At 53.8% G+C, this 17,816-nt stretch overlaps 5 protein-coding genes across 5 annotated transcripts; 2 read left to right on the top strand and 3 right to left on the bottom strand.

Annotated features, from left to right (window-relative positions):
- Positions 1-122: 122 nt before the first annotated feature.
- Positions 123-5,504, bottom strand: COCMIDRAFT_33719 (uncharacterized protein; the record flags this gene model as incomplete). The annotated part of the gene is made up of 5 exons (XM_007686436.1): positions 123-2,476; positions 2,538-2,698; positions 3,315-3,842; positions 3,895-4,720; positions 4,862-5,504. 5 exons carry the CDS (start codon positions 5,502-5,504, stop codon positions 123-125), a joined length of 4,512 nt encoding a protein of 1,503 aa, XP_007684626.1.
- Positions 5,505-6,635: 1,131 nt separating this feature from the next.
- Positions 6,636-8,723, bottom strand: COCMIDRAFT_2306 (uncharacterized protein; the record flags this gene model as incomplete). Its single annotated transcript, XM_007686400.1, has 2 exons — positions 6,636-7,802; positions 7,863-8,723. The coding sequence occupies 2 exons, from the start codon at positions 8,721-8,723 to the stop codon at positions 6,636-6,638; spliced, it is 2,028 nt and encodes a 675-aa protein (XP_007684590.1).
- Positions 8,724-11,643: 2,920 nt separating this feature from the next.
- COCMIDRAFT_33717 (uncharacterized protein) lies at positions 11,644-13,647 on the top strand (the record flags this gene model as incomplete). The annotated part of the gene is made up of 3 exons (XM_007686435.1): positions 11,644-11,655; positions 11,799-13,361; positions 13,411-13,647. 3 exons carry the CDS (start codon positions 11,644-11,646, stop codon positions 13,645-13,647), a joined length of 1,812 nt encoding a protein of 603 aa, XP_007684625.1.
- A 1,211-nt stretch (positions 13,648-14,858) lies between these two features.
- COCMIDRAFT_86287 (uncharacterized protein) lies at positions 14,859-15,276 on the bottom strand (the record flags this gene model as incomplete). The annotated part of the gene is made up of 3 exons (XM_007686467.1): positions 14,859-14,905; positions 14,959-15,091; positions 15,166-15,276. The coding sequence occupies 3 exons, from the start codon at positions 15,274-15,276 to the stop codon at positions 14,859-14,861; spliced, it is 291 nt and encodes a 96-aa protein (XP_007684657.1).
- Positions 15,277-15,576: 300 nt separating this feature from the next.
- Positions 15,577-17,604, top strand: COCMIDRAFT_23413 (uncharacterized protein; the record flags this gene model as incomplete). The annotated part of the gene is made up of 1 exon (XM_007686416.1): positions 15,577-17,604. The coding sequence occupies one exon, from the start codon at positions 15,577-15,579 to the stop codon at positions 17,602-17,604; it is 2,028 nt and encodes a 675-aa protein (XP_007684606.1).
- Positions 17,605-17,816: the final 212 nt, after the last annotated feature.

Below are 17,816 nucleotides of genomic sequence, written 5' to 3'. Positions count from 1 at the left end.
AGAAGCGAACTAACGCCACCCGAGCTGACCAAAAGACAGAAAAAGCGCCAGCGCAATGCATAGTCCGGTGACCCGAGGGCGGCTCCTTAAGGCGGACAATGTCATTTCCACTCTGCTAGCTTCTAAACCCTCGCAACACCTTCTCCTACTGTCCCTTCTTCGAATCTCGCCTGGACAACCCAGTGCTCACCAAACTTGATCCCTTTGCCACCACTGATACCAGCATTGCGCCAGGGCTTGTTTACACCAATATCCACGATCCAGATGAGCCATTTCGGGTCGCGTCCAGCACCGTGTTGGAGCGCTTTCAGGAGCCCCGTTCGTGGTGCACCAAGACAAACGATATACTTTGCACGGACTTCGAGAGGTTCGCCTTCGAGGATGGACACTTCACCAGTGGATCCACCTACACCTGATGGGGTTTCCACGGCTAGACAGGCGGCACGAGACTTGTTCGCCCATCCTACGATACTCAGGACAACGCGCTGATCTTCGTCGCCCAGAGCCTCGAACTCCTTGTGGCGACCGAGTAAAGCGTCGATGATCAGTTCGGGTGGTGCTTGTAGGCGCTTGAGAGCTTCTTCAGTATCTTTCCATGCACGAACTGAACCACCGAATTTTCGGAACATATCAACTTGCCGCCGTATGTCCTTGTCCCAATCGGCGTTGCGCTCGAAACCAAGAAGTGCAACCATGACCTTTGGTCCACGCTGAGCGAGCTGTCGTGCTGCTGCTATGGCCCGTGCTCCACCACGGTGATTGCCCGCTAGAACGACTATCACAGGATTGGCATTAGGGTTGTCGCGTGCCAGTCTTCTACCACCAGGATTAATCGCTGTGAGGGCGACTTCAGCAATACCTCTTCCTGAATTTTCAGCAATAAGCTCTTCAGTCAGACCAAATTCTACTTCAGCAGTCTCTTCAACCGCCAACATGCCTCCTGGTGTGATAGCAAAGCATTTGCGGTTATTCGGGACCAAACGTAAACAACCTTTTGCTGCGTTAGACTCAGCAGGTGAGTCTGGAGGCGTAGCGGTGCGACCAGGCCTGGGACTACCAGTGGCATGCGAAGAAGCGTAGGGCCGATTGATGAATGAACGGTTACTTCGCGAAAGCACCCCTGAGCCCATTACGTCCATATCGGCTTGAACACTGCTGCCTTGCCGTGTGGGTGCTCGTTTGATAGAAGCTCTTGACATTGCCCGCCTAGAGTTTCGCCCACTGCCAAAGTCTGATTCCTCTTCAGAGCTTGTGTTGGTCGTGCTTTTCAGCTTTCGATCCAATACATTCTCTGAAGGATGCAAGTTCTTTCCACCATGCGTTCCAGGCCTCGCTAGACGATTGAAGCTGACTAGGCGATCCTCATCCGCTGTTGTATCTTCGTTCCTAATTTGATTGAATACAGTGCGTTTGTCGAACTTGGAGAGATTGCTCTGGAAGTCGAACTCGGGCAGGTCTTGGATGTCGGTCGCGTCTTCGGTAGCCCAGCCGTTCGTAGCATCAAGAGCTTGCTGTCGTTTCGTCTTGCGATTCGAGGCGTTCGCTGCTGCGATGCCAACCCTCCCACCAATAACCCCAGGTGTCCTGGTCTGTGGTTCCTCAGCAGCCTGTAGCATGGGCGTATTCCTCCAACCATTGCCTTTGCTACTGCTAGTCAGCTTATGTAGGTCTGGTAATCGGGTTGCCGCCTCCGCACCAAAGAAGCGCACGTACCTTTTCTTGATGCTACCAGCAGATTGGAAATCGACCCCGTTCTTTCTCTCTTGGGCTGCAACTTCCTTCTTACGAGACTTGCCTCCCCTCCGAGTCTTCTTGCCACCGTCGTCGTTCTTCTGAGGGCTCACATCATCCATAGGCTTACCTGTTCTTGTCTTGCTGATGCTCGCTCTACGCGGCGCGATTCTAGCAGTCCTCGTCTCATTATCTGCTTCTTCCGCATCTGCAATGTCCAGTGATGAGAAAGGCCCCTCCAGTGTCGCTGCGCTTGGCTTCCGAACATTTTGATGCTTCACCTGGTTGATAGACGAAGATGTAGTTTTGGGCAGAGGCGCAGCGCTCGCGCCAACTACAGCCGTGATTGGTGTGGCGGGAGCTTCCTGGGGTGGTGCTGTAGCAAGCTGACTAGAAGAGATTGTAGTATTGGTGCGCTTCCCCATACTCAGGATCGCAGGATCGACGAATGGCGCAGCCTGGACCGAGTGGGAAATAGATTGACGTGAGCCGTTGCGTACATTCATGGAATGGTCATCGTGCGGTATGGACGATGGCTGGCTGACAAGGTGCGGCATTTGCTGGGAAGCATTTGCTCGGACATTCTGGACATGGGTCTGGGGGTATTGCGCGTATGCCGGGGGTTCAGATGGTGGCTGTGGAGGTTGCGGAGGAGCGGGCGCAGAGGCATTGACCTTGATATCAGCAATCATGTGCCCTTCGACAGTGTATGAAGGAAGACGATGACCGGAGCTTGGAAAGAACACTGTCAAGGGTGAGTCCGTGTTCTTCATCTCTGTCGCAACCAGAGCGGGTTGTAAACATACCATCGTGGAGAGTCAAGGTGGCCGTCTGCTGGTCAACACCACTCACAACACCTAGCAAGACAGCCCCAGGAGGATTCTGAAGCGTCACTGCGACCGAGAGTCCGACAAAGCCGGTAGCCATGGTTGCAAACGGGACGCACGAGGCTGTCCCAAAGTTCTGCCTCGGGCGGTTGCTAAACGAAGCGGAACTTCGCAAAGCGCAGCGATCGAGCACTGATGCGTTCCAGCGACGTGAGTCTATCGGGCGGGATGTGAGCGTCGAGAACCTCGAAGGGGCTTCTAGGGCGTATTGACAAGAGGGCGACCCCCGGATCGGAAGGGTGGAGGTGGAGGGTACAAGTCGCGCGCATGCACTGCTGTTGTTCCTACTTTCCTACCTGACTTCACTGTTTCGCCGATCGGGCTAAGCCGCTAATCCAGCCACAGGGAAGCCACCCAAACGGTTGCTGACGTAAGACGGCACGTCTTCACATGTCGCAGATGTAGTAGCCCTAATATAAACACATGCAGTGCATGGCGATCCGGTTACAAACGAAGCCAACATTGTTATTTTAGGATTCCAAAAGGATTATTAAGCTCATGCCATTCGCCAAGTCCAAATCAAGTCAAATCCAGGGTATCCACACGCCTTTTCCCCACCTCTTTCATCACTCTCGTGTCTTCAGATCCTTATCAAATCCGCGTTGTTTTCAACATCAACAATGTGAGCCGGCAGGGCATGTTCCTGAGCCCTAAATAAGCTCCCATGCGGCTACACCACCAAACTTGCACGAGTACCCTTGCTTATTGTTCCATGTATCAATGCTCATGCCCCGAGCGTCTTGACCATTAAATTCGGTGATCGCATTGACTGCAATCTTTTGACCTGGTACACCGAGCTCGACCCGAGGGACGTCGAGCCACCAAGTATGCCCGTCGGTATTGAACGGCTTGTAATCTGGCTTGCGGCCATCTCTTCCCGCAATGCTCAGGAGCATAATATAGGGCGGGCCCCTGCCATGGCGCGCATTATCCCAGTGCGGGCAAACGGTCGAGAACTGAAATCGAATCACTGCTGGTGCATAGGGGTCGTTGGCTTTGATCTGTGCTTGCGAAGGTTCAAATGTTCGCTCGCCCAAGCCGTGCTCCTTGAAAGCGTCGCCATATACCTGTACGCGGCCACCTTGATCATCTCGCATGAATTCTTCATAAGATATGATGCGCCCATCATTGCGCAGTTGTTGAGAAGCGTCCCCGGGGAAGTGCCGCAACCCGAATTCGTCATTGTCCATAGTGAACTGGCGCGCATTGAATGACCTTACATATCTATGGTCAAGTCAGTAGATTACCAATTAAAGTAACTGCTCAGGAAACATACCCTTCACCACGCATTTGGCACCCGATATGCCCAGCTCCCCAGCATGGATCGATAAGCTTCCATTCTCCGTTGTCGATCTTCACAGCGTTCCAGGCATGCGTGGACTTATAGGGTGGTACGGCCTGTCCAGGCTCTAGTGGTGTATAGCCAAACCCCTTGCAGGCGCCAGAGCAGACTATAGCTTCGAGACCTGCTTTTAGAGCTAGAGCAGCAAATAGACCAGCATAGCCCTCACATACTGCGAGGCCAGAGGCAATGGTCTTCTCTGGAGTAGTTGGAGAAACAGTGCCGTTGAAGAACGAGTGGACGTCGTAGTCAACGTTATGGTGAAGCCAGGTGAAAATGACCCGTGCTTTATCGGTTGGCGAAGAAAATTGGGAGCAGAGTTGATGAGCAAGCCAGCCAACATCAGAGGAAGGGAGTTGAGTGCGTGGAAACTGCGCAGCGTGATTGTCCGGAGCAGAGAAGTCCCGGCATTTCAGGCAGCCCCCAACAGCACCTGGCTTTGGCTTCGAGGCCATGATCGCCTCCAGATTGGGTCTGGACGACAATGGGATAGGTGGGGGTACTTTTGGTGAGGGCGCAGACTTGGATGTGACTGCCGGCGGTCGGGTTGAGGGTACGGGAGGAGGAGAGGGCGCCTTGTTATTGAAGCCCATTTCCAATGCAGATCGCTGGGGAGGACGTTGTGGTGGCGGCGCAACCGCTCTATTCGCTCGCGGAGCATCGTTGGACGCCTGCCTCTGCGGTAGGACTGGGGCGGGCTGGAGCGATCGTTCACGAAGGGTTGATTGTCTGGCAGGCAAAGGCGGACGGGCTGGTACGTCTATACGGGATTACAGTCAGCGTCTTCCCTACTTGTACATTCATCAAGATCTTGTGGTATAGTCTGCCATTGGCTCACTTGCAACTCATAGACAGCATGCGTGCACATGCTTATGTCTGTTTGCTTGGCTACTATGCTTACCTGGAGTTTTGACCTGCGGCGGAAGGGCTCGCGCGGGAACATAGTCACGTTTACTTTTCATCGCATTCAGAATGGCATTGCTCTGCTTAGAGTCTTCAGAAGTCCTTTTTGGTGGCAGTGGGGGCAGCTTCGTTGGGTCGAATGCAGGAGCCCTAACCTGGTGCAGCGTGCCAGCGCTTCCATTACTGTGTCCGGCACCATATGTCTTCACGGAACCCAAGGACAAGGACGAAACACTGGAAGCGATTGTAGAAATAGACTCGGAAGATTCGCGCCTCCGTACGCTGGATTCGGAGGACTTGCGAGGAGGTAGTGTTGGCGTCTGTCGAGGCGTACTGCCATTGCGCGGGGGCAGCCGAGGAGGCAGTGCAGGCGAGATCTTTGGGCTTGCAGTCTCGTTCACTACTACAGGCTGGTTGCCAAGTTGTCGCGCAGACGTGGGCGCATTGCTGAGGACTGGCGGATTGTTGACCGTCTGGCGCGAGTAGGCTGGTGGCCGCGCGCTGGGTGGGGGAGGAGGAGGTGGCTTCTTCTTGGTGGTAGCTGCATCGAAGACATAAGACGGCTTCGTGCCAGGAACAGGTGTATGGACCTCTTCAAGGTTCAGTGCTGCGATCCGCGACTTGATGGAGCCCTCGGCCATGGCGTTCGCGTTCTGTGGGGTGGTCGGAGCGGAACCGGTTTAGCTGTGGCTGGTGACGAAGAGTCGATTGAGCAGCACTCAATCGTGAACCGTCGCCTTGCCGCGTCGCTGCACAACTTGGCTGGGGAAACTCGGCGCAACAGAGCTGATCAAAGGTAGACAGGAGAGCGCGATTAAAACACGAACGAGTGACTGGGCGGCTGGACATACAATACGAGTGACAGGAGAACGCCTTATGAATGGCTAGTGGTATTGATCGCAGGCAGCACAGCCTCCGAGCCTAGCTCCCGCTAATCCCTGTTGTAGCTCAACCCCCTCGTCCCTCATCCATAGTCTCCTAGGCCCGTTCCTGTCTCTCCGTCCAAGTACAGGGCTGGCGGCAGTCTGACGCTGTCTTGGTCCGCCATGGCCCGACGTTGCCATTGAGTATCGGACTGACAGCAAAGGTACCTTGGTCGTCGCAGCAACCATGTGCTTCCAGCATGGGGTCATGAGGCAGGATGTTTCCAGGGTAGATGCAGCAATGCAGCGTGACCCATAACAAATCCTCACCGGTATGCCATGTGCCGCACATGTACACATGGACGACACGCCTGACTTGATCCACTTTGTTTCTAAGAGCTCCATTGAATATAATTGACAAATGACGCTACTTTGTCAAACAACGTTATCAAGTAGTATGTAGGAGAACATTCGCCAAAGCGAACCAGTATGGACAGTCAAAACAAAACCATTCTCCCAGCCAGCCCAAATCCTCTACCCAACCAGTGCCTCCCATCGGTCCAGTACAATCTAGTCCTGTAACACCGTAACATTCTCCAGTCCCGCCTCTCCCCATCGACGCCCAACTGTACACGCAGTGCGCAAAAAGACACTTTTTGACTTGCTGAGAAGGAGCGGAACGGGATGGCGCTAAGAATACCACCCAACCAGACAGTGCAAACACTCGCTATCCAAAACACCAGAGACGGACAAGAGGAAAAAAAAGAGTGGGGGTGCTGCAAGATACAGTAATGACAATATGTTGGGAGTAGCACCACAAAGTGGCACAACGTGAAATGTAAGGATTGATAGCAAGCAGATATTGCTTAAGTTTTGTAGATCAACAAACTGATCCTAGCAAGATGGTGTCTACCTCTTGCGCTTCTTGCTCTTGTCTAGTGATGTGCTTAGAGCATGGGGTCCATCCACAGCCATGTTGTACTCGTATGCTGGCGGGGGTGCCATTGAGACTGCAGACGGGACCGAGTTCTTCTTGACCGAGACGCCCATGTGGCGTCCATAGCGGCCCTTCCGGCCGTTGCCTTCGTCTTCACTGACGCATCCGTCGGCACCAATACCAGCATCTTTGCAGCGCTGGCAAGGGCGTTGGCGATCACAGCCCTTCTTACTCTTGCGGCAGCGTTGGCACCGCGGCTTGCTTGAGAGATCTTCCTCATCAACAGCGAGCTGATGCTGGAAGTTGATTGATGCATTCGAGGCCTTGCGTGACTGCGAGGGGAGAGATGATGGCGACATGGGGGCAGCTTTGTTGGTGCCATTCGTCTTGCTCTTGCTCTTAGACGTGGCTCGAGACTTGTTGGGCTTGCCAGACTTGCTCGAAATAGAACGAGCTTTGATGATACCTGCCTGTACACGCTGATTGTTGTGCTCATCCGCCATCATCTCATCACTGACGCCCTTGAAGGAGCCGTCTCGTTCGTCCTCGTAGTCCTCGCCACTGCTGTCGGCGTCATCGTAGACACGAGTCATATCATGTAATCCACGAGACATGTTGTATGGGAGGGGTGGCAGCTCAGCTTCATCCTCACTGCCATCAGCACTCTCGTCACTCGAGGATGCTGCGTCAGCCTTTCCGCTAAAGGCATCGTCGAGTGTTGAGGTCGAAGTACGACCATGAGTGGAGAAGTTGGACGCATCGCCCAAACGCATGAGTTGACGAGCAACATCTTCATCAGAGATGACGCTGATGCTTGTAAGAGTAGTATCAGGGGTAGGGAGCATTCCACTGCTGCCAGAGTAGCGGTAGTGGGAATGCTGTCCTGAGCCCCGCGCACGAGACTTATTACCCTGCGCCGGACCACTCGATGTAGAGTAGGGCGTGACCAATCCTTGCATGTACGAACTATCACCTTGACCATAGCTTTGCGGCGATGGCAGCGGGTGTGAGTATGAGAATGTCTGCTGGTTGACAGAGTATGGCGAGCCAGCAGTATTACCACTGATGCGTCGCTGAGGAGATGCGGATGACAAAGAAGTGGTCATGGGTACCTGGGGCGGAACGAAAAGTGGCAGCTCCTATGGAAGGGATGGGTGTCAGACTATTGCACGATGCACTCTCCCACCCAAGGTACTTACCGAGCTGTCAAACTTTGCACGCTTTCGACGCCCACCTTCGACAATGTTGTCGACACTGATCTCAGCACTAGCGAGTGGCTCTTTCCTCGAGCGGCGAGAGCTGGTAACAGAACCATGCTCGCCCTCGCTGTCGCTGTAGTCGTCACCATTCGCATCAGCGAAGCTGTCATGTGAGCTATTTCCACGGCTCTTTGTGGAGGGGCGCATGCGCTTGCTGATTGAAGCACTTCTGCGGCCACGACTTGGGTGTGGAGAATGGCTTTGGCGAGCATGGCGAGACCCCGCTCTTGCGCCTGTCTGATTGTGCTGGTGAGGCGGGAGCATCTGGAAGGCCTCTTCAAGGTGAGGTCGAGGGCGGCGGGGCGAGACAGTTGTCTGTCGCGGATCAGGGGAGTACTCATCTGCATCCAGGCTTTCTGGAGAGACTCGGACATAGACAGTCATGCCATGTTCGAAGTTCTCGAACCGCGCGATGAGCGTGTTGCCATGGCGGTCTTCAAAGATGACACCGCGGCGCTCATACAGGCCGTAGAAGTTCTTCACTGTTGTGATGATGGAGTCTGTTGTATCGTGTGGGTAGATGTCTACCCGCATTGGTAGTCGGGCTTTGTGGGCTGGGGATTGGGGGAGTAGCAGCTCGAAGCTGACGTGCTTCTTGGGCATCTGCTTAGAGGGCGACAGGGAGTCGTGCGCCGAACCAGTCTCAGTGCTTGGGTAGACGTCCATCATGCTCGCGTCTTCCCTCTGGGGCGCCATGTCGTAGCCAGCCGCCGAGTGCATGGCTTCGTGATGTCGGCCCGCTATGAGGTCTTCCACCTCAGGGAAGCGTTGTGCGCCAGCAATCCGAGGCTCAGCAAGCATGTTGGAAACTTGCATTACCAATGATCCTTGTGTTATCCGCGTATTCCAAAGCCTCTAGAATGAGAGGTTTGGTTGTATGTGTGTGTGGTAGGGGGCGCACCAAGCCTGCCGGTGTCGCAAGAGCTTGGGATGAATGGGCGGTCGTGGAAGGATAAGTGGGCGCGGTGTCTGGATAGTATAGTGTTAGCCGATGGCTCTTTTTTCGCTTTGATGGCATCCGAAATGGGCGTTGTCTTGTTCTGTAGAGTGTGTGTCGGGCTGGAGGCCGTTGGGGGGTCGTCACCGCTGCCCAGTGACGGTCCCCAGGGAGGATAGCGCGAGAGGCCCAGGGGCCGCGTCGCGACGAGATGTAGATGCCAACTCGGTCGCAAGGCGCCGTGAGGAGCTATACATACCGGCAGTGGGTTCAAGGAGCGCAGAAAGGTAGCAGAGACGCTTCGATGCGATCCCGTGTGTCGCCGCTGGATGGCAGCGTCAGGTTAGCGGCCGGAATGCGCAGACCAAGATTGGAGCGATCTGGATGCCAGATCGCGAGCCCAGATGAATGAGATGCTTGATGAGAAGGTTGGAGACTTACGAGAAGGTGGTGGTTGTGGACTGCCACCGAGATGCGTTGGAGGTGGGTTGAGCAATGGCACCGAAGCGAAGCACTTAAGGACCACCCCGACTAGGACCGCTCAAAGGTCACGACGCACTTTCCAGACGCGCCTCAAACCACAAATTGACGGTCGCCTTTGCAATAAAAGCTTTTTGGAATGCAACTGGTAGGAGCAAAATGGCATCAAAAGCACAGCGCATACTCCCCTCCAAAGCATATGCGATTGCGCCTCAGTTGGTGACTAGTATATACACTACTAGGGATGACAGGCCACCCTTAGCCACGCAAGTGGGCTTCAACCGCATTAAAACGGATTAACACATCATCTGTCTTGATCCTATCTAGAGCCTGTCTGTCGAGGCCGAAACATGAGATGCCCCCCCGGCGCCAGCTATGCGCCCAATCGCGACATGACCCTAGAGTGCATGCCACAGGACAAGTCAGTCGCTTGTTGGATGCCAGAACACTTAGGGAAACGTCTTCCTGCTGTAAGACACTAGATGGCATGGTATATGGCCAGCAGGCCGATACGCTGCGTTGCTGGCTTGTATACAGGCATCTGTTCCATGTGAATAAAGGGCCGGGTCAACTTCAGCACCCTGATATCCTCAGGCGCTACGCTGAGCCCTTTGGGGTCCAGCAATGGCGTACTCTGGGTCGCCATTTGCAAAGAATTATGGTTGGAATGCTAGAGAAGGGTGTTGGTCCCCGCTGTGGGTGAAGCGCTGTGGATTCGTTGCCAGCTGTTGCCGGGCGTCTATTGGAGAGATCGCCATGCGACAATCAATGCCACACACACCTGCTTGCCTAGAGCCATTTGGTAGGCAATTGTCCCTGAATGAGTCGCCGCCAGCAGCTGCAAAGGCTCGTGCGACTTGTGAATTACGCGACCCTAGAATTATGTCTACGTCTGTTCCCGAAATCGTCTGATGATCTCCGACCCACACAATATGACGATACAACTAGTAGCGCGAGATCCCGTAATCAGCCCGCGCATAGTCGTCGCACCCGCCTCCGAGCACAAGGACCTGTCCAAAGTACTGCGCTGCCGTTTGTTATCTCTATTGCCAAAATTCCCGACCCTGCATGTGCCCGAGCGATCATGGCGGAAGCACCTGCGTAGCGCGGCATGCGACTTCGCAAATCCGTGGCCAAAAGCTCGGACGGCCGCTCTAAACTAATGAGGGGTCAATGAACAACTGTAGGGCTCCCGCTTTTGGCGCAACGAAGTTTTGGTAGGGATCCACGTCGCAGACCTTTTGAAAAGACGTTGTGCGCATCGTTGGCTCCATGCGATCTCGCTACGGATGCCATCGGTCCACATCACTTTGTCGGTGAAGCTCTCGGCCTTGAGTGGCTGCGGCGGGGACAAAGTAAAGGAAACATGCGCCCAACAAGATGCGGAACGCATGCCTTTCACCGTCTGCCAAACGCAAAACGTGCTTGCTTATTCTCTGGAGCAACGGGGCCGTCACAAAGGCAAGTGTAGGCTGCAGTTTGAAATTTGGTGACAGTGCGCTGATCGATAGGCTGTGGGCGCCGGCCAGCGGGTCGTTTCTGCAGGTTCCAGACCGGCGCAGTTGTCGCAACCACATCCGAGGCCGTCCATGACCGTGGGGTAGTGAGCGCTCATGTTGTTGTTGACCATTGAACTGGTAAACACTGTGTTTCAGAGAAAGGCCGTCAGTTGAGTGAACTGCACGTGATTTCGCGTCCTGGAATCAGCTAATTGAGCCTTGGCGCGTCGGAAGTGAGGGGTTATGGTGGGTACGCGTAGCCGGCGCAATCGGTGCCTGGAAGAGTCAAGAATTGATTGAAATATCTACAACCAGTAATAAATTGCTTCAAATGACTTTTCGCACACTAGAATCGAATATGTATGGCGGCGCAGTCATTCATCGTTTTTCATGACCCTGATGGTTCCCGCGTTCGCCTCGGCAATGACGTTTCTGTAGGCGGCACCCAGCAGGGGCGGGCCGTGCGCCGGCACTAGGGCGGCTCCGGCATAGCGCCGCTATCCCTGGTCTGGAGCTCGAACCAGTCAGTAAATAAACATTGAATCCAAACGCGCATAGCTCCAGACCCTCCATATAAGTTTACAAGCTCTTGTTGCCGTTGTCAACACCACTCTTCGTGCCCACTCGACAACGCCGGCCCGCCTATCTCATTGCCGCCAACTTATATGAAGAGTTTCTTTATGGGCAACTGACTTGTAGCACTACACCTTCCGCTGCCCCTATCGTCCACTTCCTTGCAACCGTCGCTGTCAACAAACATACACTTAGAGACTATCTCGCCTTCAGTCGATAGCCTCCCACCGCAATGGATGCAAAGGTAAGCCTGCACCTTGAAGAGTACCTTTGTTCACTGAACCAGATGTGAACGCGCTGCCTCGTCAGCGGCCTTCGTTCACACCTTGGTGCAAATTCACCCAGACTGCTTCTCCTCGAGCTTTGCTAACTCAATTATTTACATAGCCACAACGCCCCATGAGGGCTCTTCGTATACGCGACGAAAATGCGGTGCCCCAGCTACCTGCTGGTAAAACTCTGCACTCGCGCAACAAGTCAACACCAGCCCTATCTACACTGGTGCAGGCTGGCGGCATCAAGGCTGCCGCAGCCAAACGGACCGTGTTTGGCGATGTTAGCAACACCACTCGACAGCCTGCAGCAAAGGACGACATGCAAATAACAGGCAAAAAGAAGACTCTTGAGATTCTAAAGGACACTGACGCTGTTGCTGTCAAGGAGACTGTCAAAGCTGGTACCCTTTCACGACCAGCACAACGACCAGCGACAAGCGTCTCTTCCAAAGAGAACGCCTCCAAAGATGTTACCGAGGTTGCATCTGTGGCCCCAAAGCAAGTCAGCATCGACGCCAAACAATCCACAACCAATGTTCGCAAGGCGCTTTCAAAGAAGTCATCAACAGCTGTATTCCAAGAAGCGCCCTCAAATGCCGCCATCGACGCAACCGTCGCCCCCGTAACCTCGCAACAGCCTCTCCCTGCACAGTCATCTTCATTTCCCAACGTGGACCGTGCCTCAGCACAGTCCGGACAGCCCGCGACCATTCCAGAAGAGGAAGAAAAGACCGGTACAAACAACAAGGCGGAAGACAGGTACGAGTACCTTGATGCGCTCGAAGAGCAGGCGCGCGTCTTGGAGCAAGAACGAAATGAGGAGCTCGCCAAGTCGAATGTCCTCAGCGGTCTCGAACAAGAAGAGTACTGGGACGAGGAGGAGGAAGAGACCTACTACGATGCCGACGGTTACACTACCGCTCGATCCCTTCGATCGCGCGGCGACAATACAACCGGCGGTGTTACCCTGATTCTTGCGCCCCGTATTACGGCAAAGACACAACGCGAACTTGAGGCTGCGCGGGTATTTGTCGAGGCAAACCGGACAACTGAAGACGTCGAGGACGAGCAGTGGGATACCTCGATGGTTGCCGAGTATGGTGAGGAGATTTTCGAATACATGCACTCTCTCGAAGAGCGCATGAAGCCTAACGCGTCTTACATGGATCATCAGGCTGAAATCCAGTGGTCAATGCGGTCCGTTCTTATGGACTGGCTCGTCCAGGTCCACAACCGCTTCACTCTCCTGCCTGAGACCCTGTTCCTTGCTGTCAATTACGTCGACCGCTTTCTTTCGTGCAAGGTTGTCTCGCTTGGCAAACTGCAGCTTGTTGGTGCGACTGCTCTCTTCGTCGCCGCCAAGTATGAGGAGATTAACTGCCCATCAGTGCAGGAGATTGTGTACATGGTCGACGGTGCCTACACAGCTGATGAAGTTTTGAAGGCTGAGAGATTCATGCTCAGTATGCTTCAGTTTGAGCTGGGATGGCCTGGCCCAATGAGCTTTCTTCGTCGCATAAGCAAGGCGGATGACTATGACCTCGAGACACGTACTCTGTCCAAGTACTTCCTGGAAATCACTATCATGGACGAGCGCTTTGTGGGTTGCGCCCCTAGCTTTCTCTCTGCGGGTGCTCACTGTCTGGCGCGCTTCATGCTGAAGAAGGGTGATTGGGTATGTCTATGTACGCGTTGTTACATATGAAGATGCTAACTGATACTAGTCGCAATCGCACGTACATTACTCTGGGTACACATTGACCCAGCTCCGACAGCTCATAACTGTCATCCTCGAGTGCTGCGACAACCCTCAGAAACATCATGCTGCTGTGTACGAGAAGTACACTGACAAGCGCTACAAGCGCGCTTCCATTTTTGTCGAGGCGGAGATTTCCAAGGGCTTTTCTCTGCCACTCATGTCTAGGGACAGCCAGGGAACTCAGACTTTGAGGCGAAAGTGAATACACTTGTCTCCATGTCTTCTTGACCTGACTGTGTTCTAACTTGGCTCGTAGGGGTCGTATGACGGCGCATCTGAGGGAGATTGTCGACCAACACCCGACAGTCAAGAGCGCGATGGCGTCAGCACCCCTATCTGGGCCAGGTCAACGTCAGCACCCCCACGGTCACCACCGAAATCTTCTTCATTCTTGCTTATTGTTCCCCGACATACGGCGCTTTGGCGGCTTTCTTGAGCATGGCCAACTTCAGCAGGCGGCGGATTCTACATTGGTCCCATCTTCATCTGGACATTCGGCGCATGGTGTTTATGGATACCCGACCTAAGTCTTTTCCTTCTTTCGTCAAATTTCCATTCATCTCTCAGGGTCTGCCTCTGTGGGCGGCTCGGCTGTTCGCTGCCTTCTCCCGTTCCTTGGACGGGGATGGACGCTGAACACGTACGATCACACTTCTCTTCGACTGTATCTTCTTATATTGGAAAGTTTTTTTGGGCTCTATGACGAAGCCATGAGGTTATGAGCACTCCACCCGCATTATCTTAATTCTGTACATGTCGCGGCACGTTGATGTTCGGTTTCGGAGTCACCTTCTTTCGTTACTCTTTTTTTTCCTCTTGCCTCACACTTCTCTTCAAGGGGGCTCGGCGGTTGCGGGTGCTGAAAGCACACAGGAGTTTTGAGAGGGTATCGCACCAAGTGTGCCTTTGGGTTTCTGCGTTTTCTGCTGTCACAAGAAGGTCCGTAATTTGGGCTCGGCAGGTAGTCAAGAAAAGCACTTAATGTTTGCATCTTAAACCTTACGTTCAGCCAATCTGTGACGATGCCACTGATATTGACCATTAAGCGCAGCGGTATACATTCAATGAAAGGTGAACACGTTGAACCAATGGAAATACGCGACAGGGGCAAGAGGTATATTATGTTTGTTTGGCTTTGAGATATGTTCTAGCACTCACTTTTTTTGAGCACGGCGAGATTGCTCGAGCGATTTTGCTTGACGAGTTTAGTGCAACTGTCCACTGAGCCCGGTGTGCAAGCGTCGTGCCCGTCAGCCCTGTTGCTGACTTTACGTGTGAATCAACCAATGTGCCCTGCTGCCTCCACAATCGGGTATCTCCTCGATGGCTGCTTGACTAGCCATAATCCCACTGCAGTAGGTTATATGGGCGGCAGACCTATGTGTTTTCTACTTGGATTCGAATAGAGAGTGATCATTGCGATGTTCCCTCTGCCGGTGCAATCAGGACTACCGAGTCGCCTTTCTACTCGTCAGCTCTACATAAATAGCCAAGTACTGTGCCTCCCGCCTACCTCTTATGAAGAGCATCTCACTCTGCTTCTTGACTGTCCGCACGCGGGGTTCTTGGTCGTCATCGTCTTCCTCGGCAATGTATATCGTTTCCTCGACGTCGCCAAGGACCAGGTTGCAGTGAGAATCGTAAGCCTGCGCCTTACTGTCAGCTGGGCATGCTTGCGTACATGTCTGCTCCAGGGTGTTAGAGCTTCGCAGAGACGTACATGAAGCCTGCCTTTTAGTTCGCGATCGCCGCGCAATTTGACAATGACAATCTCGTCAATGCAGAGGCGCACAAGGTCGAGGGGCTCGTTGGTCTCTTCTTTTTCGTCCATGGCGGGCTATCGGGCGTGCGGTGTTAGGAGCTCGACGAATGGTGTCGCGGTGAACTTTGGGCAGAGCGATCATCTTGGCAGAGCGGCAGCGGGGCTAGCGGGTGGACGCGCATTGAGTGGGCTGTGTGTCTGCGTGGGCGGGCTGGCATTGCGTCAGGGCCAGGCCCTTGAAGCAACAAGGCCAGGAACACTTGCCGCCTGACCCAACATCTGCATCTTCTCCATTGTCTCTACAGCGCCCCCAAGCCTTCACATCACCTTGTTTCTGGACCCACGGCTTGAAATCCAAGAGAGCAAATCATGACTGACGCCCAGGATCCCGCTCAGACGGACCAGCATCCACTTCTGGCCTCACGCCCGCCTGTGACCGACCCCATTACCTATCTCACCATCATTGAATACAATCTTTCCGAGGAGAACTTGCCCGTCCTGCACCATGTCCTGCAAGATGCAGAACTCACAGCAACCATCGGCTGGGACCTGATTCATCTGTTACTTCCGCTACTTCCATTGTCTGAAGAATGCTTGCAAGACATTGCCGCAAAGGGCAATCCAAGGGAGTGCATTCTCAAGGTCACAGAGGCACTTCGGTTGCTCCAATTCCAGGAGCCGTATGAGGATACAGACGAAGACGAGCATGGCGCTCCATCGGCCGCTTCCAAGGCTAAAGCACCCGAGGTTGGAGTGGGAGAGTCGAGCACAAGTCCTGCCTTTCAACCTACTGTAGTCCCACCACTTCCGGTACTGAAGTTTGAGGCTCTTCTAGAAATATTGGCTACATTACATCGACGTGTCAAAACCAAATACCCAAGCCGTTTCCTCTCTACCAGCTTGCAGGCTGTGTTGGTCGCATACAATCGGGCCAACACCCATATTGAAGACCTCACCCTTTCTGCCGTCAAGTTTGTCAAGACGTTGTCCGGGACTAAGAGGCCACATCTACCATCAAGACGGAGTAGCGGAAATCTTCTGCGTGTAAGCACCAACCAATCGGAGCCAGATCCTGAAGCGCAGGGCGATGCACCGAGCAGCGAAGAAACCGCCCTGGTAAACCGCCTACTACAGTCTTTCCTCACTCACATCCTGGAAGACTATATGCTGTCTTTGAAATCACACGATGATGTCCCAGGCCTGTCATGGGCAAGCAGGCTCATGGAAAGCTATGAACCAGAGCGAATACCCAACAAGCCCAACTACCAGAAATACGCGGACCGGTTTGCGAATGAAGAAGACCTCACTTCGCGAGCCGCCATCCTAGGCCAAATAGTAGCTTTGACTCAGGATTTGGGTCTGAAATATGACGAGTTGGTACGGACTGTGATGGATTCGGAGGAGGAGAAGCGTGGCATTCCTGGCACCGAGGATGAGCCACCGGCTACTGCTGCAGATATTCCGCTTTCGAGGACTGGTGCTCTACTTCTCATCGCCGCACAAAACGTCAAACAGGAATTGTATGCTGCAGCCAAGCAAGAGGAGGAGGCGTCGTCAGTAGCCATCTTCCCAGGACACGCAACGATACTTAGCAACTTTATCGGGACTCTGGGGCCCCAAACTGTTGGCATGGAGCCAGAAGCACTCCTCGACACGGTTCTTGCCATGGGCCTCATTGCGTTGCAAAGAAACAACGTCGGCGACCCCAAGGACGACGAGTCATTTGCACAGTACCTCCAAACCATCTCACTCATCTCTGCGAACTCTCCTTCCCCAAGCTTACGAGGTCACGCACACTACCTCACAACAACCGTTCTGCGCTCGCACCCCCACGATCTCGTCCGTCTAACCTTCATCCGCGACACCCTCGAGCACTGCCCCTACGAAAACCTCAAAGCAAGCGCCGTATCCTGGCTCAAAGGCGAAACCCTCGAAGCAAACGCTCCACACCCCCACTCCTCTCCAGACGAAAGCCACGAACCCGACCACACCAACATCTTCGCCACCCCCGTCGCCTTGTCCACCGTAGCTCCCTACCTCTGGCCCGACCTCACCCGCCACTACGCCCTAGACACCAGCCTCGAAGACTCGTGGCTACAATTCCGCCAGGACCTCGGTTTCTACGTTGCGGCCCTCAACTTCTACTACTTACTGCTGCAAGCCAGCCATCTCCACGATACACTCGGTATCAAGGAGTTGAATGCCTCGCATGGTATTCAAACGCATTATCTAGACGTGCTCAAGCAGACTGCAGCGAGGTTCCAGAAGGAACTCGCAGCAGGCGGGGGTGCGCTGGTTGTTGAGGGCCCGGAGGCGCTCGAGCAGGCGAGGGCGGATGTGGGGTTGTTGGAGAAGGTGGTCGAGTGGGTTGAGGGTGCGTTGGTGAAGGTGACGTGAGTGGGTAGGCAATATGGACTGTATCGAAATCGGATATATCCGAGACTAGTTAGTTCATACGGAGAAAGAAGGAGGAGAGAGACAGTTTAATAAATGTCAAGTATGAAATGAAATGAAATGGAAAAAAAATCCAATGATCTACCAATGAGCAAGGATGTGTCATTACGCTTGCTAAACTATATATATTTTCCTTGTCATAAAAGATATAATTG

The sequence above is a fragment of the Bipolaris oryzae genome (assembly GCF_000523455.1).
Source record: "Bipolaris oryzae ATCC 44560 unplaced genomic scaffold scaffold_19, whole genome shotgun sequence".
Taxonomy (NCBI): Eukaryota; Fungi; Ascomycota; class Dothideomycetes; order Pleosporales; family Pleosporaceae; genus Bipolaris; species Bipolaris oryzae.
Note: the sequence above shows the minus strand (reverse complement) of the source record. Positions and strands in the feature narration are given on the sequence as shown.